The sequence below is a fragment of the Vanacampus margaritifer genome, chromosome 2, assembly GCF_051991255.1.
Source record: "Vanacampus margaritifer isolate UIUO_Vmar chromosome 2, RoL_Vmar_1.0, whole genome shotgun sequence".
Taxonomy (NCBI): Eukaryota; Metazoa; Chordata; class Actinopteri; order Syngnathiformes; family Syngnathidae; genus Vanacampus; species Vanacampus margaritifer.
In genome coordinates, this window is record NC_135433.1 from 5,840,267 (window position 1) to 5,861,959 (window position 21,693).

A 21,693-nucleotide genomic window follows, 5' to 3' on the forward strand; every position below is an offset into this window, starting at 1 on the left:
AATTAAGCAGCAAAATCCACCTATTTTTTAAATCCATCTCAGTGGGGCGGACATTTTGTCACTTGTCGACGACATCGCACTTGCTCGGGGTTCAGTTAACGACCAATCACAGCTCAGCTTGCAAACATCACATTCGCAAACTCAGAAAACAGATGAGCTGTGATTGGTCGCTACTTGAGCCCTGAGCAACTGTGATGTCATTTTCAGTCGACAGTAAGTGACAACATGGCCGCCGCCCCCTTAGATGGTAAAAAGTGGGTTTATTTTTTCTGCTTAATTCATATCATGAAAATCTTGTTCTTGCTATGTACGCTGTGTGTATGAATGAACTTGTGCTTGTTGCATTTGCAAAGGACTGTTTTTACCAGATCGCATACTAAATCTGATGTGCAGGTGTACCTAATTACAATTAATTTCTGGAAAAAAAAAACAGGTACTGACCTTGAGCTATGGAAGTAGCAGGATAAGGACTCTCAGGCAGCTGATAATGCTGCAGGCCCGACATGGCTGATGGCGGGAAGCCGCCCGGGATGAGGTGGTTGAACGCCATCAGCTGATCGGCTCCCGCTTGCTTCCTCCACCGGGCTCTTCTGTTGCTGAACCACACCTGAGAGTAGGAAAAAACTGTGTTGAGTGGCCATGCCACAGTCGAGAGATGAAAGTTTGAAATTTACAATGGAGCAGCATCAGACACTCCCCCACACATCCTCATTGAAAAAAAAACGCAATTGACGAGAATACTCGTCAATGGCAGTGAATGTATTCATTTCTCAAAAATATTGATCATCTTTCTTCAACTATTTTTGTCAGTGACGTATGACAGGAAAAACAATTAAATGCCTTTCGGTAGTCGCTTTTCAGCACTCCGAGATCCTACATAAGAAAGAAGACGCTAGAGATGGGAGGGAAAAAAGGGGAGCATAGTGTGAGCCAGGAAAAAAAATCTTGCACATAAATTTACATTTACAACAGATCTTGGGATGGGGAGGATGGATTGGGGCATGGACGTAACCACCCATTGCCATTCATATAAAAGAATAAATCATGTCTTCCTGCGAGTTTATCCACTTTTTGCTGAATTAAGCTTTCACGGTAATTTGTGATTAAATTGCGACGACATCATCACTAATTCAATCATAATCTTTGTGACATTTTTGTTTGGTCGTGTGCCATGAGGTTTTTCTAAATGGGCGCCTTGGCTCAATAAAGGTTAGAAAAAAGGGATTTATCTGATGACCTAACTAAAGAAAAGTCGATTTTTTTCCCAGCACTTCATAAAAAAAAGCCTTTGTGTCATTACAGGGAGCTGAACTGATAGAGATCTTAACATGTGGAGCGTGCAGTGAAACCACAGACATCTTTGTGTACTGCGGCCAGTCACCAGGTTCGAATAAAGCCAGAGGGCTGTTCCAGCTGTTAAAGCCTCTATCAGCACACCATCTGAACTAGCCGTGATGTATTTTGGGGATCTTTACATTGCCGCTGACAAAAATAGGAAGCTGTCCTCACATATAGTGGTGCAGTGTGTCTGAGGTTTTGGGGAGGGGGGGTCGAGGGTTTGAGGATTTAACACATGTCTAGAGGCTGTATGGAATGCGTGGCCATTTAACACCCGCATGATCCATAACAGAGCCACTCATCGCCTGGCAGAAGAAGTAGTGCAGCGGATCGTTCGGATCCGGCCCCACGGTTCGGATTGTGCACGATCCGCGGATTGGTTGGTGAAAAAAAAAATTTAAAAAAAGTGTTCATTCACAGTCGACACCATTCAGACATGTCAAGGAAGCTGAAACATACACGACGTAACACGCCGCCTACGCTTATGCTAACTTCCAAATAAAGTTTACCAAATAACACATTGACGGCAATGCAAATAGCCTCAGTAGACTTTTACTTTGAAGTTGGCCAGCTTGACTTCCCTTTTAGACCTTTAGGATTTCTTTATCGTAGTTGATTGACATTGTAGTTGTGAGCAACATCAACACAACGCTATCGCAAACTAGCTAACCAAATAGCGCTAATTAATTACGCCGTCGTTGTATGATACGGCAGAAGTCTCCCACGTAAGTGGCTAGCAGCTAGCTGTTAGCATTACCAACGAGTGCCTGGCTGGCAGAGGTGGGTAGTAACGGGGTTACATTTACTCCGTTACATTTACTTGAGTAACTTTTTGAAAGAAATGTACTTCTAAGAGTAGTTTTACCACACAATACATTTTACTTTTACTTTTACTTGAGTAGATGTGTGAAGAAGTAATGCTACTCTTACTCCGCTATATACAATAGATTCGTTACCCGCCGCCCCATTCATACATAGATTTACCGTATTTTCGCGTAAGGTCTTTTCATTATTAAAAAAAAAAAAACGATAAATAGAACTTTGACTTCTTTTATTTTATAAAACACTTTGCCCATTAACTCATTCACTGCCGTTGACGGTTATAGACGTAAAAAAAAAATCATTTTAACTATTTCTATTAGTTTAACTTTTTTTTTTTACGTATGAAAACCTAGACTTTTTTTTTTTACTGTACATTTAGAACAAATATAAAATTAGTGATTAATCGTGAGTTAACTATTGAAGTTGTGCGATTAATTACGATTAAAAATTTGAATCGCCTGACGCCCGTAATTTTTAGTAATCATCTCGTCAGGCGATTACATTTTTTAATTGTAATTAATCGCATGACTTTACTAGTTAACTCACGATTAATCACAAAATTTTATATCTGTTCTAAATGTACATTTTCATACTCTTGTTAACAAAAGTGGGGGATTTTTTTTTTAATTAATATAAATTATTCAAATGAATTTTTGACGTTTATAGCCGTCAATGGCAGTGAATGAGTTAAAAGAAAACATTCAACTCAAAATGTTTAGATTTTAGGAACACAACTTTAAGCTATTAATACCTTATTTTACACATGGACCATGTATAAAATAAGAATGTTTATGCTTCATATTGCACTTAAAGTTATGTTCCTATATCCTAAATGGCTACATTAGACAGTTTGAATAGATTTTTTAAAATTTAATGGGAAAAAGCTTTTTACAAAATAAATGAGATATTATTTCTTTTTTTTCTTTTTTTTTTTGCTGATCCAAAAAACAATCTAATCCGTGACTCAAATCCGCGATCCGAACCGTGATTTTTGTGATCCGTTGCACCACTACAGTCGAGATTGGATCTCCGCGCGCGGGGGTGGGGGGGGGGGGGGTACGACGGGTGAGCGCCAACCTGAACACGAGCCTCGGTCAGTTTGGCCCTCTGGGCCAGTTCCTCCCGCGTGTAGATGTCAGGATAGTGCGTGCGCTCGAAGGCCCGCTCCAGCTCCTCCAGCTGCTCGGCCGTGAAGGTGGTCCGACTGCGCCGCTGCTTCCTCTTGAGGGGCAGGCCCGGCTCGGAGTCCACGTCGGAGCCCTCGTCCGAGTGACTGGCTGGAAAACAAATAAAGTGTTACTCCAAGGAGTCCTGCAGGGGTGCGCTAAGCCGTGATACAAAAGCCAGATCAGAGACAAAAAGGATTGGCTGAATGCAGGGCATGGTACCGAGCCACTTTAAATTGTCTTGGCCTGCTTCTTTTAAACTCCTCGGTGGTTCCTGAAGGGATCAAAAGCCGGAGATTGCTTGAACACGGATTAAAGAGGGCTGGATCTCACCGGGGCTTCCTTTCCCCGGGACACTGTGTCTCTCCCGGTCTTAGCCATGCTGTGCGCTATCCCGATAGGGTCCCGGAGTTGGAGGTGCTCGGCCCTTTGCAGGTGCTTCTTAATCTGTTTGTTCAGTTGAAGGCGAGTGGGCGACGGAGGGACGGCTTTTGGGGTCTAATTCAGCAGAAGACTTGAATCAATGAAGGCCTTCAAGTAGAGGACGGGGACGACTGCATTGTTCGGGGAGGGGAGGTTACCCGTCTATTAAATAATGATTAGGCTTCGCAAACTAGCGTGACAGCCCGCCATTGTCCCCGATTACACGTATGCGGTCGGCCTTCTCTTTCTCAGTCACAAACATGCATCTGCTACGTCTCAGCCTTTGCAGGCTTTCGCTCAAAGACAGTCTGGCACAATGTGTCCGACACAGATGGACTCCAGAGAGAAAGAATCCACTCCCAAATCCACTCCGGAGGGACCTCTTCAAGCTCATGAGGAGGGTTCACTGCACCTTTTTTTGGGACATTGCAAGACAAGAAGTGAGAAGGTTAGCCCAAGCACCGGGACAGAGGCTTGTCTGTTTCGCTCCTCGCTTTGGTTCTGCCCTCCAGATTGAAAGCTTTCATTAAAAAAAAAAAAAACTGCAAAGTCAGACGTAGACGAAGGAGAGGGGGCTCGCGGAGATCTCCCCTTGCCGCTGGAGCCAAGCAGGAAATGTTTGCGCCGGTTGCTAGTGTGCGTCTGACCAGGCATTACACACGGATTTGGGCCCTGGGAAGTCTGCGGTGATGCGAACTGCCGGCGCAGAAGATCCTGATGTTGGGAAGAGGTCTTTGTTACTAGGGCTGTCATTTCGTTTTTAAAAAGAGTGGGTTTGTTACTTTTTATAAAATTGAGTTTTTTTCAAAAACTTAAGTTTTTTTTAGTTTTAGTATTAGTTTTATCATTTTCTTTTTTTTTTTTATTGTGTGTCTTTCTTGTGTGCAAGATTGTTAAAATAAAAATTGCGTAGTAAAAACTTTTTCTTTTTTTTTATTTGTACAATTTGTGTTTCTAAAATTAGACGTGTCCCAACTTTAAAGTATTAAAGCTCGGATGGTTACATTTTTCATCCCTTAGTTGGCCAAGTTTCCTACATCTAAAGTGGATTTGTGCTTGAATTCCTGTTGAGAAGGATTAAACCCGGTCATGCTGTGTACTATATTTTTTATAAATATTATTTTTTTCACATATAAATGAAGAAAAAAAAGAGAGAGCATTTGTTACCTAGTGTCACGTTAAATATTATTTCACAGTGATTTATTTTTTCTTGATAGGATTTGCTTTCATTTCATTGTTGATGGTTCTGACAACATGATGCCGAGGAATTTCTGAGTAGCACGCCGAGATACACCTTATAAAACAGGGGTGTCAAACTCCTTTTTATGGCAGGCCACTTTTTAGTTACGGCTTCGCTCATTGGGCCGTTATTATCATCAAAATACAGAAATGTTTAATCGTCTTATTATATTATTCTATACAGTATGCACAACAAATTGATGACTTAGTAGTTTTTATAATTAGAAGGCAAGTATATAAAATTATTTTTCAAGCAACCGTAAAAAGTAGGGGTGTTTCGATTCGGCAATATATCGCAATATTACAGCACGCAATTCTCGAATCGATTCGATATGCGGCCGAATCGATTTTTAAACATCATTTTTTTATGAGAATATTCAACAAAACGTCTTACTTGGGGTTAGGATTCACACATTAAGCATGGAAGAATGTTATATTAATGGAACATTAAGCCTTTATATTATATTTCAGTGCTGTTCAAACATGAAACAGACTGCAACCTGTTTGTTAAATGCAGTGGCTCAGTTATGAATCAGCCTGAATTTTCAGATAAATAAATACATTTTCATACAAATCTTACAGATTACATGTACAAGTTTACTGATTAGTATTTTCGAAATTTGAGTAAAAAAAAAAAAAAATGCAATAATCAATTTATAGATTTGTATCGGGATTAATCGGTATCTAATCGAATCGTGATCTATGAATCGTGATACGAATCGAATCACCAGGTACTAGGCAATTCACACCCCTAGTAAAAAGGGTAACCAAAAAAACTATTGCAAAATCTTAACATTATTATTTATTACACATGACAATAAAAAAAATTGGTAGAGGTTTTAGCAAGGGTCATTGAAGTTGACGCATGATTTGCTTTTACGGGCCACATAAAAAGATGTGGCGGGCCATATCTGGCCCCCAGGCCACAAAAAGAGAACATTTATAAATCAGATTTTTACTGATGCTATGTGCATGTAGCGCTACTTCCAGATGTATTGGTAAAACTGTACGCCATACAATCATACAATGTAGCATTTTCGGTGTGAAGACAGAAAATAAAGTGAATTTTCCCCGTGGAGAAATCAGTGTTTTTGATTTAGGCGCACTTAACAAATGGCAACACAAGATGGCCGCCAGTGGCTTTAACTCTCACTACAGTGAGTAGGCGGCATTGTGAGTCTATCTTTTACATCCATGTAACAAACATTTAAGTTTGTCTTCAGGAATGCCGAAAACAAAGATTTTTTTTTTGCTATATATTAGTTTATTTAAAAAAAAAATGGCAACACAAGATGGCCGCCAGTGGCTTTAAATCTCACTACAGTGAGTAGGCGGCACTGTGAGTCTATCTTTTTCATCCATGTAACAAACATTTAAGTTTGTCGTCTAGAATGCCGAAAACAAAGATTTTTTTTTTTGCTATATATTAGTTTATTTATTTTTTTAAATGGCAACACAAGATGGCCGCCAGTGGCTTTAAATCTCACTACAGTGAGTAGGCAGCATTGTGAGTCTATCTTTTACATCCATGTAACAAACATTTAAGTTTGTCGTCTAGAATGCCGAAAACAATTTTTTTTTTTTTTTGCTATATATTAGTTGTTTTTTTTTTTTTAAATGGCAACACAAGATGGCCGCCAGTGGCTTTAAATTTCACTACAGTGAGTAGGCAGCACTGTGAGTCTATCTTTTTCATCCATGTAACAAACATTCAAGTTTGTCGTCTAGGAATGCCGAAAACAATTTTTTTTTTGCTATATATTAGTTTATTTAAAAAAAAAAATGGCAACACAAGATGGCCGCCAGTGGCTTTAAATCTCACTACAGTGAGTAGGCGGCATTGTGAGTCTATCTTTTACATCCATGTAACAAACATTTAAGTTTGTCGTCTAGGAATGAGGAAAAATATATATTTTTTTGCTATATATTAGTTTATTTAAAAAAAAAATGGCAACACAAGATGGCCGCAAGTGGCTTTAAATCTCACTACAGTGAGTAGGCGGCATTGTGAGTCTATCTTTTACATCCATGTAACAAACATTTAAGTTTGTCGTCTAGGAATGCTGAAAACAAAGAAATTTTTTTGCTAAAAAAAAAAAAGTTTTATTAATTAAATGTGTTTTTAATTTCAATTATTTTGTTCATTTTTGTTGGGGTTTATTACATAGGTTGAAAAATAGCGCCGCGCGAGCACGAGGCCATCGAGGCTGAATGCCGAAACGCACCCCGACTACGAAGTTGTGGTTTGTTGATGCGGCCTGCAGGAAAACATTACTTGATACTCTTCAAACATTAGCCTTGCTTTGCTGGGGATTTGCAACATTCCTTAATTAGCAGCAAACAAAAAAGTCCGAAAAGTAAGGACGGCGCAGAATGGATTCCTGGAGGAGCTCATAAAGCTCCCCATTGGCACAGTAAGTCATGTAAACTGCAGGGTGGGGGTGGATCCTGCCTCCTTTGCCCCCCCCGCCCTTTTTTTTTTCTCATCCCCTCTTGTTACTTGTTTTTATTATTAGAAACGAGAGAAAACACTCCATCACAGATGGAATCCTAATGGCGGATGACAGTGTTGCTTTTGTCATCTTTTGCTTTGCGCTCTCTTTTGCACTCTTCCTCTCACTCACTCTGTCTTTTTTTTTTTTTTTTTTTTTTGTGGAAGTGATGTGGCCGAGCCTTTTGTATCTTCGCAGGGAAAAGCCCGTGGCAGGCCTCCATTGGACCGATTACCACGCTCCATCTGTAGGAGCCATCAGGGACGCCCGGGCCCGCATTCAGGGGCCTGTCACCTGCCCAGCAGGGGAGTGAGTGGGAGGAGGAGGGGTGGGGGTGTGGGTGGGGGGGGGGGGCTGCAGTGGGGGAATGAAGGGTGGAAGGGAGGGCTGGGCCACAAAGGGGTCCGAGAAGGGCCACTGGGGGATGCAGAGGGGCACAGCAGGGGAGCAGTCCTTCACCCCCCCCCCCCCCCTCCACTGCCTGAGGGGCATCGGCTTTTTTTTTCTCTTTTTTTTTTAAGGGGGTGGGGGTGAACTCGGAGAGGAGGCTGGTGGCACCTGAAGATACGGGCGCCGAGCTCTCACCCCGCTGCGTGGCCACCTTCCCAACGAGACCACTTTGGATGGCGCGCAGTGGCAAATTTGTTCCCACACATTCCCCATAACAAGCAGCAGAAGAGGACACTAAACACACAAAGGGAGGCCTCGCCCTCCTTCCTTAAACACCCAAATCAAATTTTACGCTGCAGCTAAAGCTCTGGGGAGCTGAAAATACTTCATGCCCCGCTCACAGTTTGGCCGACAAGAATCTTAATAGAAAGATAGATTATTACTGCGGGGGCGGAAATTGGGACTGCTGCGGAATTAGCCGTAAAACAGACATTTATAAGATGCGGGTTAATCGGCTCATTACAAGCATGCAACAACTGGATTGATCGTGGAGACTTTGGCTCATGTTTCACATTTGTGAATTCAACAGGTTAGCAAGTTGTTAGGGCCCCGATACATATATTTATATATATTCCTGAAAAAGGGAGGGATTATGTTACTGAGCGACCACTAAAGCTTCGACACTGATCAGACCGGGGGAGATTATCTCCTGAGGGTTAATTAGGATAATTGGGGGGAACATCCACTTCCTTTAGATGCACCTGTAGCATTGACGCACCCCGCAGAGAATAAACAACAGGAAATAAAGGCGTGCAAAGAAATGGGACCTTATGGAATGGTATACTTACATTATGTAAAAATTCTGTATTCAATTTTCTTTTTGTTATTAATGCTGATACTACCAGAGACAAATTCCGTGCGTGTTTTGACATACTTGGCCAATAAAGATGTTTCTGACTCTACAGATGAGGGGAGAGTTCAAATACAGACGGGTGGATGTAAGAAGTGTCCGTCTGTTTCTGCACACATGAACAGGTGTTATCTGGTTCATGCAGCTTGATGCCCCACAACCTAAGTCTACTTTCTTGTCCTCGCGCTAAAGCAAAAGATGATATGAATTTATAATTTAGGCGAGTAGATTTTATAAATGCAAAGGTACAGCAGAAGAGGTCAAATTGTTTTTGTGTATCTTGTTAATGAGGAGATAAGGACATCAACATTTATTCAATACTTTGTAGTATATATATATTTATATATATATATATATATATATTCTGAGTAATTTATATTGGGCCTTTTTTCAAGTTTCTGTTTTTCAAAGGGTTTCTTTTTTCAGAATCATTCTTTTCTAATTTAAGAAAAATTTAAAAAAATTTTTCCTGTTAAATAAAATAATCTTTAGAATTTTTTTCAGATTTTTTTCCTAGTTTTTGGGGGATTTTTTTCCCCTGCTTAATGGAATAATAGTTTCTGTTTTACAGAATACTTTTTCTTTTTCTTTTTTTTTAATACAACATTTTTTGAAATATTTGTTCAATTTTGGGGGGATTTTTTTAAAAGGTTTTTTGAAATAATTGTATTTCCTATTTAATAGAACATTAATTTCTGTTTTTCAAAATATTTTTTTTATATGACAAACAAAAAAGAATCAAAAAAACTGAAAAACAAAATTATTATTTTTTTAAATGGGGGGAATTATAACAGACATAATAATAAAAAAATAAAAAAATATATATATGTATATATATATATATATATATATATATATATATATATAAGCCCCCCAAAGCTTAGAAAAACAGGATATATTTTTTATAAAAGTGACTGCAATATACATCCATACAGCAGAGTATAAGGGTTATATTGAGGATAAAAAGTGAAATAAAGTGAAATTTTAATATTCCTGACTGACTGATTCCTGACAGTTTTTACGAGCATAAATGTGGAGCTTTTCCACAATTCCTTTCGTCAAAGCACCCGATAAACCGACAACACAGTGGAGGCTTTTCTATTCTATATAGTAATATGAAAGCAAGCGTCCCGTACGACTCGGGTACAATAAGGAGAAACAGTGAGAGTGAAAATGAAAAGTGATCGTGACGGAAAGGAAAAGAGAAGTGCAGCATATGGGCCGCTTTACAGCCTTTGCCTTGGTAGGGGCCGGCTTGCCCTTCCTCCAAGGGTTGTTAATAGAGAAGGTAATTGAGCCTGTGACATGTGTTGGCAGTGCAAAACAAAGGGCAGAAGAGACAAATGAACTAGTTATTTGCCTAGGGAAGTAGATCTGGCCCTTTTCACAGCGCGGCTCATGGTGCGAGTCGGCACCCTGAATAAAATATTGGCAGGCCCACATAGAAGCCGAGCGAGCAGATGCATGGGAGGAAAAGAATAGTTAACTGACAGCTTATAGGCTCAGCTGGGGTTAACAGTTAAGGGGGGGGGGGGGGGGGTTAAAAATGGGAGTGAGCGGGCTGCTCACTTGACTTGCTAAAGAGCCCCCATGCAGGAACCTGCAGCTGCCTGCATGGGAAAAGCGCTAGGGGGATGTTGTTGGTGATGATGGACATAAAAAGATGGAGTGAAAAAGCCCAAAGACGGTTAGCGCTTTACAAAAGAGCTAGCGGGTGACGCGACATTGAAAGATGCGTCTCCGTCGCGTACCCGTGACAAACAAAGTCCGCCAATGTCACCGCGTGAGCGTTATACGCTTATTATTTCGTTCCACTTGTGGTGCGGTTAGGTGACACTTTCACGGTGGCGCGTCCACCCTCGGGGCACGGACAAAGCGAGCGGCGGAGGGGCCCGCGCGGGATGTGCAGCAACAGGCGGCATGTTGCGTTCAAATGGACGCTAACTAGCTGGCTTGCGCTAGCGTAAGACAGACGACTTGGAATCATCGCAACAAAGCTTCTAAAGTCGTTACATAATGAGATTTGGAGGGGATGTTTACGTGACAAACTATAGTTAGACTCTTTCTGTCGTCAAAACAAAATTTGTTGTGATCTGAAAAAAATGTTCAATGAAATCATTTAGCGTATTTTTCTAGATTTTCATGAAGAAGCAAAAAATAATAATTCTTAAGTCACACTGACTATAAATTGCATTCTTAGGGGAAATTTATTCCGCAAAAATCAAGACCGAGAACAGTAGAGTTCTAATCTTGTTCTGATTATATTCGATACTTCCGCTTCTAACTAGAGATTTTTGTCTTTTTAGTTTAAAATGGCTTACCTTAATATAATCTAACGTCACATTGTGGCCAAAGTTATAATCCTAGTCAGTTATTGTTGTGCTTTTGGTGCTGTAAATAGTAAATCCTTGTTGTGGTGGAAGCTACATGCTAAACTAGCGAGCTAGCTGTATACGTCGCATTTGTTGCCACTACTACTTCTTCTTCTTTCTTTTGGCGGTTGGCAAATACTTCTGGTGCATTAGCACCACTTTAACCTTAAGGTACGCCATTATAAACTACAAAGAAAAACTTTCCCATAGTTAGAAGTGGAAGTTTTGAATCCAACAACAACTCGTTCACTGCTGTCAATGCGATTGGGTGCTATTCCGATTTTCAGATTTTCATATAAACAAGTTGGACTTGAGGTTAAGTCGCAGGACCAGCCAACAAGTGACAAAAAGAGTGATTTCTAGTCCAAAAAAATATATGGTAATTTCATCTAACAAAAGGCCATTAGCGTAATGCTAACATATCTTGTGACACGCCATAGAGGAGCTAATGTAAATTAGCATAGATTTTGCAGTAATTCTAAAAGTTTCATTATGACGGGAAATTAATTTCTTCAATCTTTTTGCTCTTAGGTACAAACTGCATCTCTTCCAGTAGACCCTCGTGCTGACTAGCATTTTATGACAAAGCGTAATACTACACGGAAGATAAGGAACTCTATAAATTGGGACTTCTGTATACAGTGAACAGTAAAAACCCATTTTTAAAACTAACAATCACGACACACACACTCCTATAAAATATTTTTTTTTACATGTGTTTTTCTCCTTCTCAAATTCTGTCAATCATACTGAAGATTTTTTGCAATGTAACCATGCTAATGCTAATGCTAATGCTAATGCTAATGCTAATGTTAATGCTAATGCTAGTTCAAACACGAAAACACAGCAAAGCTGATGAAAAATAGCATTTGAGTCATCGTCATTGCTTTTAGCTCACATCTGTGGACTGCATTTTGTGCATGTAATGTAAGTCAGTGTAGCCATTTTTGTTTTTTTCAGTCCCTAAAGAAAGAAAGTGACACTGATATACCTGATTTGACTCATACGTGCCCGATGTAAACGGCCTCCGTCATGAGACATGCATCCCGGTCTTCCTTTCCCTAAACATTATTCTAACCTCCTCCATGGGGCCTGATAGTTTTAACAGTCAAGTGACCCTCGCTTAGCCCCTGACCTTTTCACAGCTCTTGCGCACTTTTGCTGCAAAGATCACCTCGCTGCTGACCCTCCAAGTCCACTTCACACAGAAGCAGAAGCAACCTTCACATTCCTGCACTTTTCCCTCCCGGTCACTTTTATTCAACAGTTATAAAGGCTCGTACGTGTTTAAATCATGACACGTTTTATGGATTTTACAGTATCTTCATACGCCCACCACAATTGATTTGAATGAAAACAATTGAGTAGACTTTTCATTTAGGAATCGAATGCATGCTCATTTTGTTTTCGCGTTCAGGTGTTTATAAGAATTTAGTCACAGATGTTTACATATTTGTAATTATAACCATTTTTTTTTAGATATTAGTCAATCTCATACACTTTTTTTTTTTTAGACAATATATTTTGAGTTTCTGCCCTTTTTATTTTTTAACTGTGAAGAGTTACAGAATTAAGAATTACAAAACCCAACTACGCGCATAAGATGATGAACGTTGTAAAAGTGTAAATATTTATACAAAACCATCCAATAGTTTCTTAAAGGGGCAGTTACTCAAAAATGACAGGGTGGACAGAAATTTCAGGGACACATGCAAAATGTTCATTCACTAACATGATTAATATGAAGTTATCAAATAACTTACTAGGGACATTACAACCGCATGAAAAAAAAAAACTTTGTATCATTTAGCCTCTTGTTGCACACTGTAATTAGCAAAGCAGTGTGTGGAATGTACCAAAATAATGTATATTCAATCGTTATGATTACTATTATTTTTTTAAGATTTCAAGCTCATTTTCAGAGTCGTATCATTTTACTGGTATGTGTTGACTTATAATAAGACAGCATTTTTTGTGGTGACTGAGTGAGTCTGCTTAGGACAGAAAAGGCACTTTAAAGGTGAACTAAAATGATGCTAATTGGTTATTGGACTTAAATTAAAGCTGAAATTTATTTGTGAACTTCAATTTCAAATTGATTGTTTTATTTGGTGGTGTATAAAGGTAAATCGTACAATCTTAAAACTGCTGGGTCAAAGCAGTAAAAACTGGGTCAAAATGGACAAACCCTTTACTTGTCATTTTGACCCAACTTGTTGGTGGTTTTGGATAAAAACATTTTTTTTGTTTAAAAAAAAAAACTTAAAAAAATAATCAAACATTAAGAAAATAAAATAAAAAAATAAGTAAAGTTGGGTCGAATTGACATTGCCAATTTTTGTCATAAATTATTTTTTGAACCAACAGTTTTAAGACCACAAACAACAACAACAAAAACAATTTGGGTCAAAAAGGGACCGACCTGCTACTTGGGTAAATTTGACCCATTTTTCTGGGTTGTTTTGTACAAAACGAGCCAATTTATTGGGGTTGTTATGACCCATTTGAGAGGGTTGTTTTGTACCAAAAAACTGCGTTCTTTTGTATAAAAACCCAATAGCGGGTCAAGTCCAATTTCGATCCATATTGATTTTTTTATTTTTTTTATTTTATCCAGCAGTTTTAAGAGTTTTAAAAACAATCAGGTCAAAAATAACCTGATTTGGGTCATAAATGGACTGACCTTCTACTTGGGTCAATTTGACCCAACTTTCTGGGTTGTTTTTACAAAATGACCCAATTTTTGGGGGTTGTTATGTTACCCATTTCTGGGGTGTTGTTTTGTACAAAAAAAATGAGGTTGGTTTTGTTTAAGTGTACAAGTGTGTGAGTGGGTCGGTCCATTTTTTAAAAACTCATTGTTGTTGTTATTTGTATGTTTTTTTTTTCAAGACTAAAACAAATGGAGGGGGGAAAAAAATCACCCAACCTGCTACTTGGGTCAGTTCGACCCAACTTCCTGGGATGTTTTGTACAGATCGACCCAATTGTTGTTTTAGGCAATACTACCCAAAAAGTTGCATCAAATTGACCCAAGTAGTTAATCTGACTTTTTTTTTTTTATAACCCAAATTGGGTTATTTTTTTACCGAACTATTTTTATAGTGCAAAAAACTTGGCCACTGTCCAAATACTTCTCATTGTATGAGCCTGCAAACTTCCACCATCCATTTATTCCTCAGTATTTTTGAAACGTTAAGGACTGAATCAAAAAGGCATAACTCAAAACATGAGCCCAGCGGTGCTGGCATGTCCATAATGTGCAATGTGCCCAGTAATAAAAAGGGCAAAAAGGGAGAGAGAGAAAAAGACGGGAGGCTAAACAAAGTTAAGTGATTGACAACGCTGTCTGGCTTTAGTCAATTAACTATCCCATTGTGCTCCTCTTTGCAGAGTCTCCTCGCCCCCCGACCCCCTTTTTTCTCTTCCCACTCCTTTATCCTCCCCATCACAGAGTTTTGCTTGGCTAATACTTGCAAGGAAATAGAGAGCTCCTTTTCTACTGGGGCTCCTCTCCTTGACCTTCCATTGCTCATGGCTTCTCTTTCAGCCACTTCACGGTGTCTCTGGGGTTAGTGGGGAGAATGCGGAGGAGAGTACATCAGTGTTCAGGGGGCCGGCACAGGGCAAGACCCCGGCCCATTACTTCAAAGTTGGCCTGAATTCATTAATTGTCCTTTGAATTAATATTGGGAGGATCACAATGCCGGTGCCAACAGAGAAAGAGGCTTTAATGAAGCATAGAGTGGCATTCAGTTGCAGATCAGCTCGAGTGGATTTGCTTCTTCTTTTTTTTCTCTCTCTTTCTTTTTTGGGGGGCGGGAGAGTCTTGAGAATCATTCCAATGAAAGTGTTAAGTGTGTTTAGATAGGAGGAGAGAGACAGTGAGAAGGCATTCCATCACTCTGTATACATACAGTGATGTGCAAAAGTCAGAGTTGTTGTTTTTGCAATGGTATGCAGTAATTCAGCAATTAATTCCTTTTGGGTTAATATAATAAGCATTCAATGTTGAGCACAAAAGCATTTTACTGGTAAAGGTTTGAAGGTTTTTATAATAATAATAATAATAATAATAATAAGAATGATAACAATGCAAAGAAATATTTATTTAACTTTTAAAAATCATTATTATTATTTTCTTTTTTATGAAAATAACATTTAAAATATATTTCAAAATAATAATAATAATAATGATATTAACAATAATAATAATAATGATAATAATAATAATAATAATAATGCAAAAATATATTTATTTGATTTTTTAAAATCATTATTATTATTATCTTTTTTTTTACATTTCTAAAATTATTAATATCATCAATTGGACTATACGCCAAAGGTCCTGCCAATGATCGAGTTTCTTAAACTTTTTTACATTGAGTACAGTACCACATTAAAAAAAAAATACTTACAACTCAGTATTCATCATAAATGAGACTCAAGTTTTATTCCTAAAAAGTATTTTATATTGTAAGCCACTGTAACATAATGTAGAGTTTGAAGCTGAACATCAACAATGTGCTTAAGTATAGGCACACATTTACAAATAGACTCAAATAACGATTCGGTTAAAATAAGATCAATCAAAATTGTAACTATATGTTTAAACAAATAGTTCTTAAAAATTAAGTGCAAATCAATTAAACATAAAAGTTAAATACAACTGAACTGTACTGAGGCAGTGGAGTATTGTAAATGTCTGGACTGAGAGATGTATGGGGTATAAACATTTTTGTTAAAATCGTTTTCTAAATTTAAAAAAAAAAAGGGATTTGGCAAAAATATTGCACAGCGTAAATATCACAACCATTCTTGTATTTGCAAATAACGATAACTACCGGTAAAAATCAAATTGCTGGAATTTGCCTTTACTGTTTTACTATGTCAACATGAAAGCTGTTGTGAAAAAATGACACGAAAACAACAAAGCTTAATAGCGGCCTGTGCTAGTAGCGGCCTAACTTTTGCCCAATCCCTGCAAACTATTTTCAACTCGGCTTCTTATTTCCCATCAGCCCGCCGCCATCATAAGCCCCATAAACGCAGCGAGTGAGGCCCGCATCTGAATTTCTTCATTACTTTTGCCCCGAGAGGAAAAACGGAAACTGCAGCCGTAGTGCAGACATTCCACCGGCCGACCGTCTTGCTAAACATCCCATATTAAAACACATTGACCGTGGAAACGCCATCACCCCTTAACAAGGTTGCGGCCCTGCTAGAAAAACGCTGCTGTTTATATTCTCGGATGTTAAGAAAGCTTTGGAAACGGATTACGATTCGGCCTGGCTTGCTCCGAGTTTACCTCACGCCGAAGCGACGGGGGAGCCGGCGTATTTACACAAATAAAGCCCCCGCTCGGCTCCTTAGCCACAAAAGCGTTGCGATCTTTCATGTTTTTTGTCAAAGCTTGATTTCTCCCGGCCCCCGGGCCCACTGGCCTGGCCCGCCGCACAATTGAGGCAGCAGAATGGCGGCAGATTGCTGCCGGAATGCGCCTGAATGAGGGCAATTATTACATGTTGACTGCGTTCACCATGGCACGTTCGAAAGAAGCGGGCGCTCATTCAACGTGGCACGGCAGGACTCCCTTGAAAAGAAAAAGTTATCCCTTTGACTGTTTGCATTTCTGAGCTTTTCTTTTTTGCTCCCCCGCTGCCATAAATGGATATTTGCAAGAGTTGCGACTCCTCTTGAGTGGTTGGCCTGCTTGAATTAGTTCAATGAGGCTAAAGTGCAAACAGAAGTAAACAGAAGCCAGGATGCTATCACTTAAAGTGTCTATAAAGTGAAAATAAATGTCTTCTGTCAGGCCATTCCATTTTTTTAATTTGTGATTAATCACGAGTTAACTATTGAAGTCATGCCATTAATTACAATTAATCTTTTCTTTTTTTGAAAAAAGTACTTTTTCTTTTCTTTTCTTTTCTTTTTTCTTTTTGAAAAAAGCTTATTTGAAAAAATAAAAGAAAAGATTATTAAAAATTAGGTTGTCAGGCGATTACAATTTTTAATTGTAATTAATCGCATGACTTCAAAAGTTAACTCACGATTAATCGCTAATTTCATATCGGTTCTAAATGTACAATAAAATGAACAATATTTTTTTTTAAAGTTTGTATACTCTTGTTAACATAAAAGTGGAAACAAATCAACTAATAGAAATATGGCTGCATCTTTTAGTAATTTCATAATTCATAAAATTGATAGGGCTGGGTTTAAAAAGTCGAATAATCAATATCAAAAAGGTTTTGCTTTTCAAGCCCGATATCGATTCATAAAACCATGAATTAATTATTCTCTTTTTCCCATAAATTCTTAAGAAAATAGAATTTTAAAGGCTAAAATTATTTTTGTATCTTACTGTTTTTTTTTTATTTACTGCTCACGTGAATTAAAAGTATTTTCTTACATCAATTAAAGAGCTGACTTATTGCACATAAAGACAATTCCGAATCTTTTTAATTTATATTTACATTTATTAAATTATATTACAAAAATATTTTCATCTCATCCTTGCTGATGTCAATGTTGGTCTAACACGTGATTATAACAAGTGATTACTTTCATTAATAAACCAGTTACTGCCTCTGCAAAATTTACTTTGATTGATTCGCTATAATTAATTGATATCAGATTGAATTGAATTGAAGTGAATTGAATCGGGGGGAAATCTAAATCGAATCGAACTGAATCGAAATCGAATTGATTGAAGAAATTTTAATCGATACCCAGCCCTAAAAATTGAGTTAAAATTAAAAAGATGTACTGTACTGTAAAAAAACGAGTATGATTTTGATTTGCGTTAAGGTCATTTTTCTGCCACTAGATGGCATAATTGCATTTGTAAGACACTGGTGACAGCTCAGTGCATTTTTCTTTTCATATTAAGAGCTATCTAATCTTTAACATGAAGTACCTTGTGAAATTGTGCAATTTTTTTTTAATTGTCAAATACAACTTGACCCAGTCTCCAAGACTAGATGCATTATTATTAAATTTATGACTGCTAAATTTTGCTGTGGACAATCTGCTCTGTTGCGACTGGAATTCCCCCACTACAGGCTTTCCAAGTAAGGAGTGGTCATCAATTGTGCGTTAAAAAAAATTTGTGGCATCAAAGGAACTTTAAATTAACTCAAAATTAACGCACACAACAGAGAAAAGTGTTAACAACACTAGTCAAAAAAAATGGGAACTATGAATGCTACATCATCTAGCGTGCTAGCACAACGTCGTAAACACCAGCTAGCACGCAAGCTAACATGACAGGCCATCATAATTCAAACTCAAAATTGTACTGGATAACCACTAATGCATATGATGGTGCCCAAAAAATCAGGAACACTGAAATGGTGAAAAACAGTTTAACACGATATCGCCATAATTTAGTGCTACGTAGCAACAATTAGCAACACATCTCTTCACTGTGAATTGCAACGCTTCATGCGATAAACAGACCCAAAGAACTAACTCCAGCGCTGCTGTTGAAATTCTACACACGCTTAACGTCCAAAACACAAACAACAGCTCCACAGCCCCACTTGCTAATGCCATGCAGACCCCAGGGCAAATCGAACCGGCACTTTGGACGCATCTCCCAAACTTTTTTTTGCCGTCCTTTTCCCAGACAAATAAATCTAAATGAGTCCGCTTTGATGTGAGCACTTAAGGAAAGGCAACAATGGCGCTGGAGGAGAAAAGGGGCAGAGAGCAACAGGCCTCTCCGCGCCGCAACAATGGCCTCTGCAAACACCTACTTAATCAATATTTGGCCAGAAGACACTCTCCTCGAGTCCCTCTAACCCGAACTCACCCCTCCCCGACCAAAAGCTGCCTTTTCACATTCTAATGAGGCGCCATAAAAGGGAAAAACAACAACTACTTCCACAAAGAGACGCAAGAAAGATATACTGCTGTTCTGTATATGAATGGGAGGAAAAGCTTGTGAGCTGTTTGTAGGATGTCATCTATTTGATGTAAATACTTCATATGAGGAGTTCATCATTACATTACAGGCTCTAAAAAGTTCGACATTTTATCAGCATAGATTAACTTGATTGATGTATATTTTTTTAAACCATGCACCTTTGAGCCTTTAAGTTGTTTTTTTTTAGTTGTTTTTTTTATTTTTATCATTGAACTTTATTTAGTGTGCGTGCACGTGCGTGCGCGTGCGTGCGTGCGCGCCTGTGAATGTATCTACATATCGTAGCTGGCTTCTTAGCTAGTTAGCTTGCTAGTTAGCTTCTTGTTAGCCAACTATAATGATCTAGCTAGATAAGGCTTTACTTATCTATCTATTAATACATATATTTTATATATTTTTAATGTTTGTATTTTCTCGACATTTTATTAAACACAAGTGCTTGCTTCATTTTTATTTGTCATATTTTTGTTTATGTATCTAGCTTGCTCCTTAGCTAGGGAAATAGCAAGTTAGCTAACTCGTTACCTAGCTAGCTAGCTACTGCTTTACCGATCTATCAATTTTTGTACAGATATTTAATGTATTTTTATTACTGTATAGGCCTATGTTTATATTTATATACCAAGTTAGCGAGCTCTATCTATCTATCTATCCAAATATTGTATGTGATTTAATAAGAATATTCTGCATATGTTTATATTTTTTCATAATTTTAGTAAACACAAATGCTGGCGTTGTTCTTATTTATCATGTTTCATTTTAATTTGCATATTGACGTTTTGCACTTTGCCATACACTTTTGATTTTATCTTTTTTTTAAATATAGGAAATAAAGAACTAATGAGGGGGAAAAAATAGTCTGAATCTTAAATTAAGGTGAATATGATAACAACAAATCGTATATACGACCATTTATTTTTATATATGAAATGTGCTTTAAAAATAACTTACAACGTTGTTATTTGGGATAAATAGGTTGCATGCACGTATGTTATTTCAACTGTTTATTTGCAATGTAGTCAAACTCATTTGTGAAGTTGAGGGATGCGGCGTGCCCCCCAGATCATGCGTGACTGAGGACGCCCGAGGCAGAGAGGAAAAAGGGGTTGGGGGTGGGGGGGGGCAATTGTGAGAGATGAAAGTGAAGAAAAGAAAAGGTATAGGGATTGTAATCTAGTGGCGAGAAGCGCGTTTCCTTGCGCACGCAACCGTGACAAAAGCGCTAAACGCGCAATTTGAACGCGCAAAGTTGAGCGCAAATTGACATTTTAGTAAATATCTCAAACATTGAAAAGGGAAATTAACTCGCGTGAACGTGCGTGATTTGACATGCAAGCGCAGGCAGTTACAGTCGTCATCAATCATTAACTCCATCGAGTCTCCCCGAGCCAAAAAGACAATCCAACAGGTCTTAAATCAACAGGTGTCAACTGGCTGCGCTCCATCTCCGTCAACCCGACCGCGCTTTTTTTGCGTCCAAAACCCGAATAATTCATCACTACTCTTTTTCAAGGAACGTCCATTAATTTTATTTCATTTTTGCCCATCATTGAGCTTTGTTTAAAAAAATAATAATAATTCCTTTATCGGCCTCAAACGGAAGTGTGAGTTTCAACCGACGTCATCCTCAATTGTTTCCAAAAGGTTTTGCTCATGATTTGAAATTATAGGAAAAAAGTATATAAAAAAAAATAATAACGAAAGAAGCTTTAAAAAATGGTGCAACATGATGCAAACAAAAAATAATGAAATCGACTTACATCTATCACCCAGGATGCCATCGATGCTGTGTTTAGTCCTGGGTTCGTTCTCCTCCATCTCCCTCTTCACCACCTCATCACTATCTTCCTCATCGTCACCCAAACCGCCGAATTTGGACCTCATGACGCGACTGATGGCGCTCACTTGAATTTGGAATTGGAGGAAGAAAAAATAAACATGGAAGGGCAAAATTTAAAACGTTACAAAAGCAGAAAGAATCTTTATCAGTGACCAAAACATCGAGCGCGGAGGTATAGTCTCATTTATTATTATTATTATTTTTGTACCTGAAGGAACGCTGTTTCTGTCACAAATGCCATCTTTCAATAACTTGTCCCTGATTTCCCAGCTGAACATTCCCGGGTTTTCCCTCTTGTATTCTTCAATCTTCTTGTCCAATTCTGGAGAAGCGCTTTGCTTTATGAGGAAAGAATGATTTGAAAATAAATAAATAAATAAAACATGATCACGTTTTTATAACAATTCTGTTTGTGCTCACATTTCTGCCCCCCAAAAAATGTAAATTATAGACTATCATTCTTTTTTTCTTAGCTTATCAAAAGTATAAACACTTACTGATAAAAATATGATCACTTTTTTATATTTTGCGTTTTTTTTTAGTTGAGGTTCACATTTCGGCAAAAAAAAAAAAATCTTATTTGTATCTTATTTCTACAAGCATGCAACTGATACTGTAAAAGAAACAATAAAATAAAATTAAAACAAGATGACTTTTTAAACAGCATTTTTTAGCTCACATTTCTGTAAAAAGCATGCTTATTTTCAATGTGTTATAACAAATAAAAACAGAGGAAATAAATAAAAAACGATCACTTTTTTTTTAATT

General features: G+C 38.1%; 1 protein-coding gene across 1 annotated transcript in view; it reads right to left on the bottom strand.

Annotated features, from left to right (window-relative positions):
* The window catches only part of pax3a (paired box 3a), a 38,592-nt gene that overhangs the window by 15,445 nt on the left and 1,454 nt on the right, over positions 1–21,693 (bottom strand). The window contains exons 3-6 of the mRNA XM_077556966.1: positions 21,134–21,263; positions 20,846–20,989; positions 3,238–3,437; positions 442–607 (exon numbers count right to left, since the gene is read on the bottom strand). Of these exons, the coding sequence (XP_077413092.1) occupies positions 442–607; positions 3,238–3,437; positions 20,846–20,989; positions 21,134–21,263 (640 nt within the window). The remainder of the gene's footprint in view (positions 1–441; positions 608–3,237; positions 3,438–20,845; positions 20,990–21,133; positions 21,264–21,693) is intronic.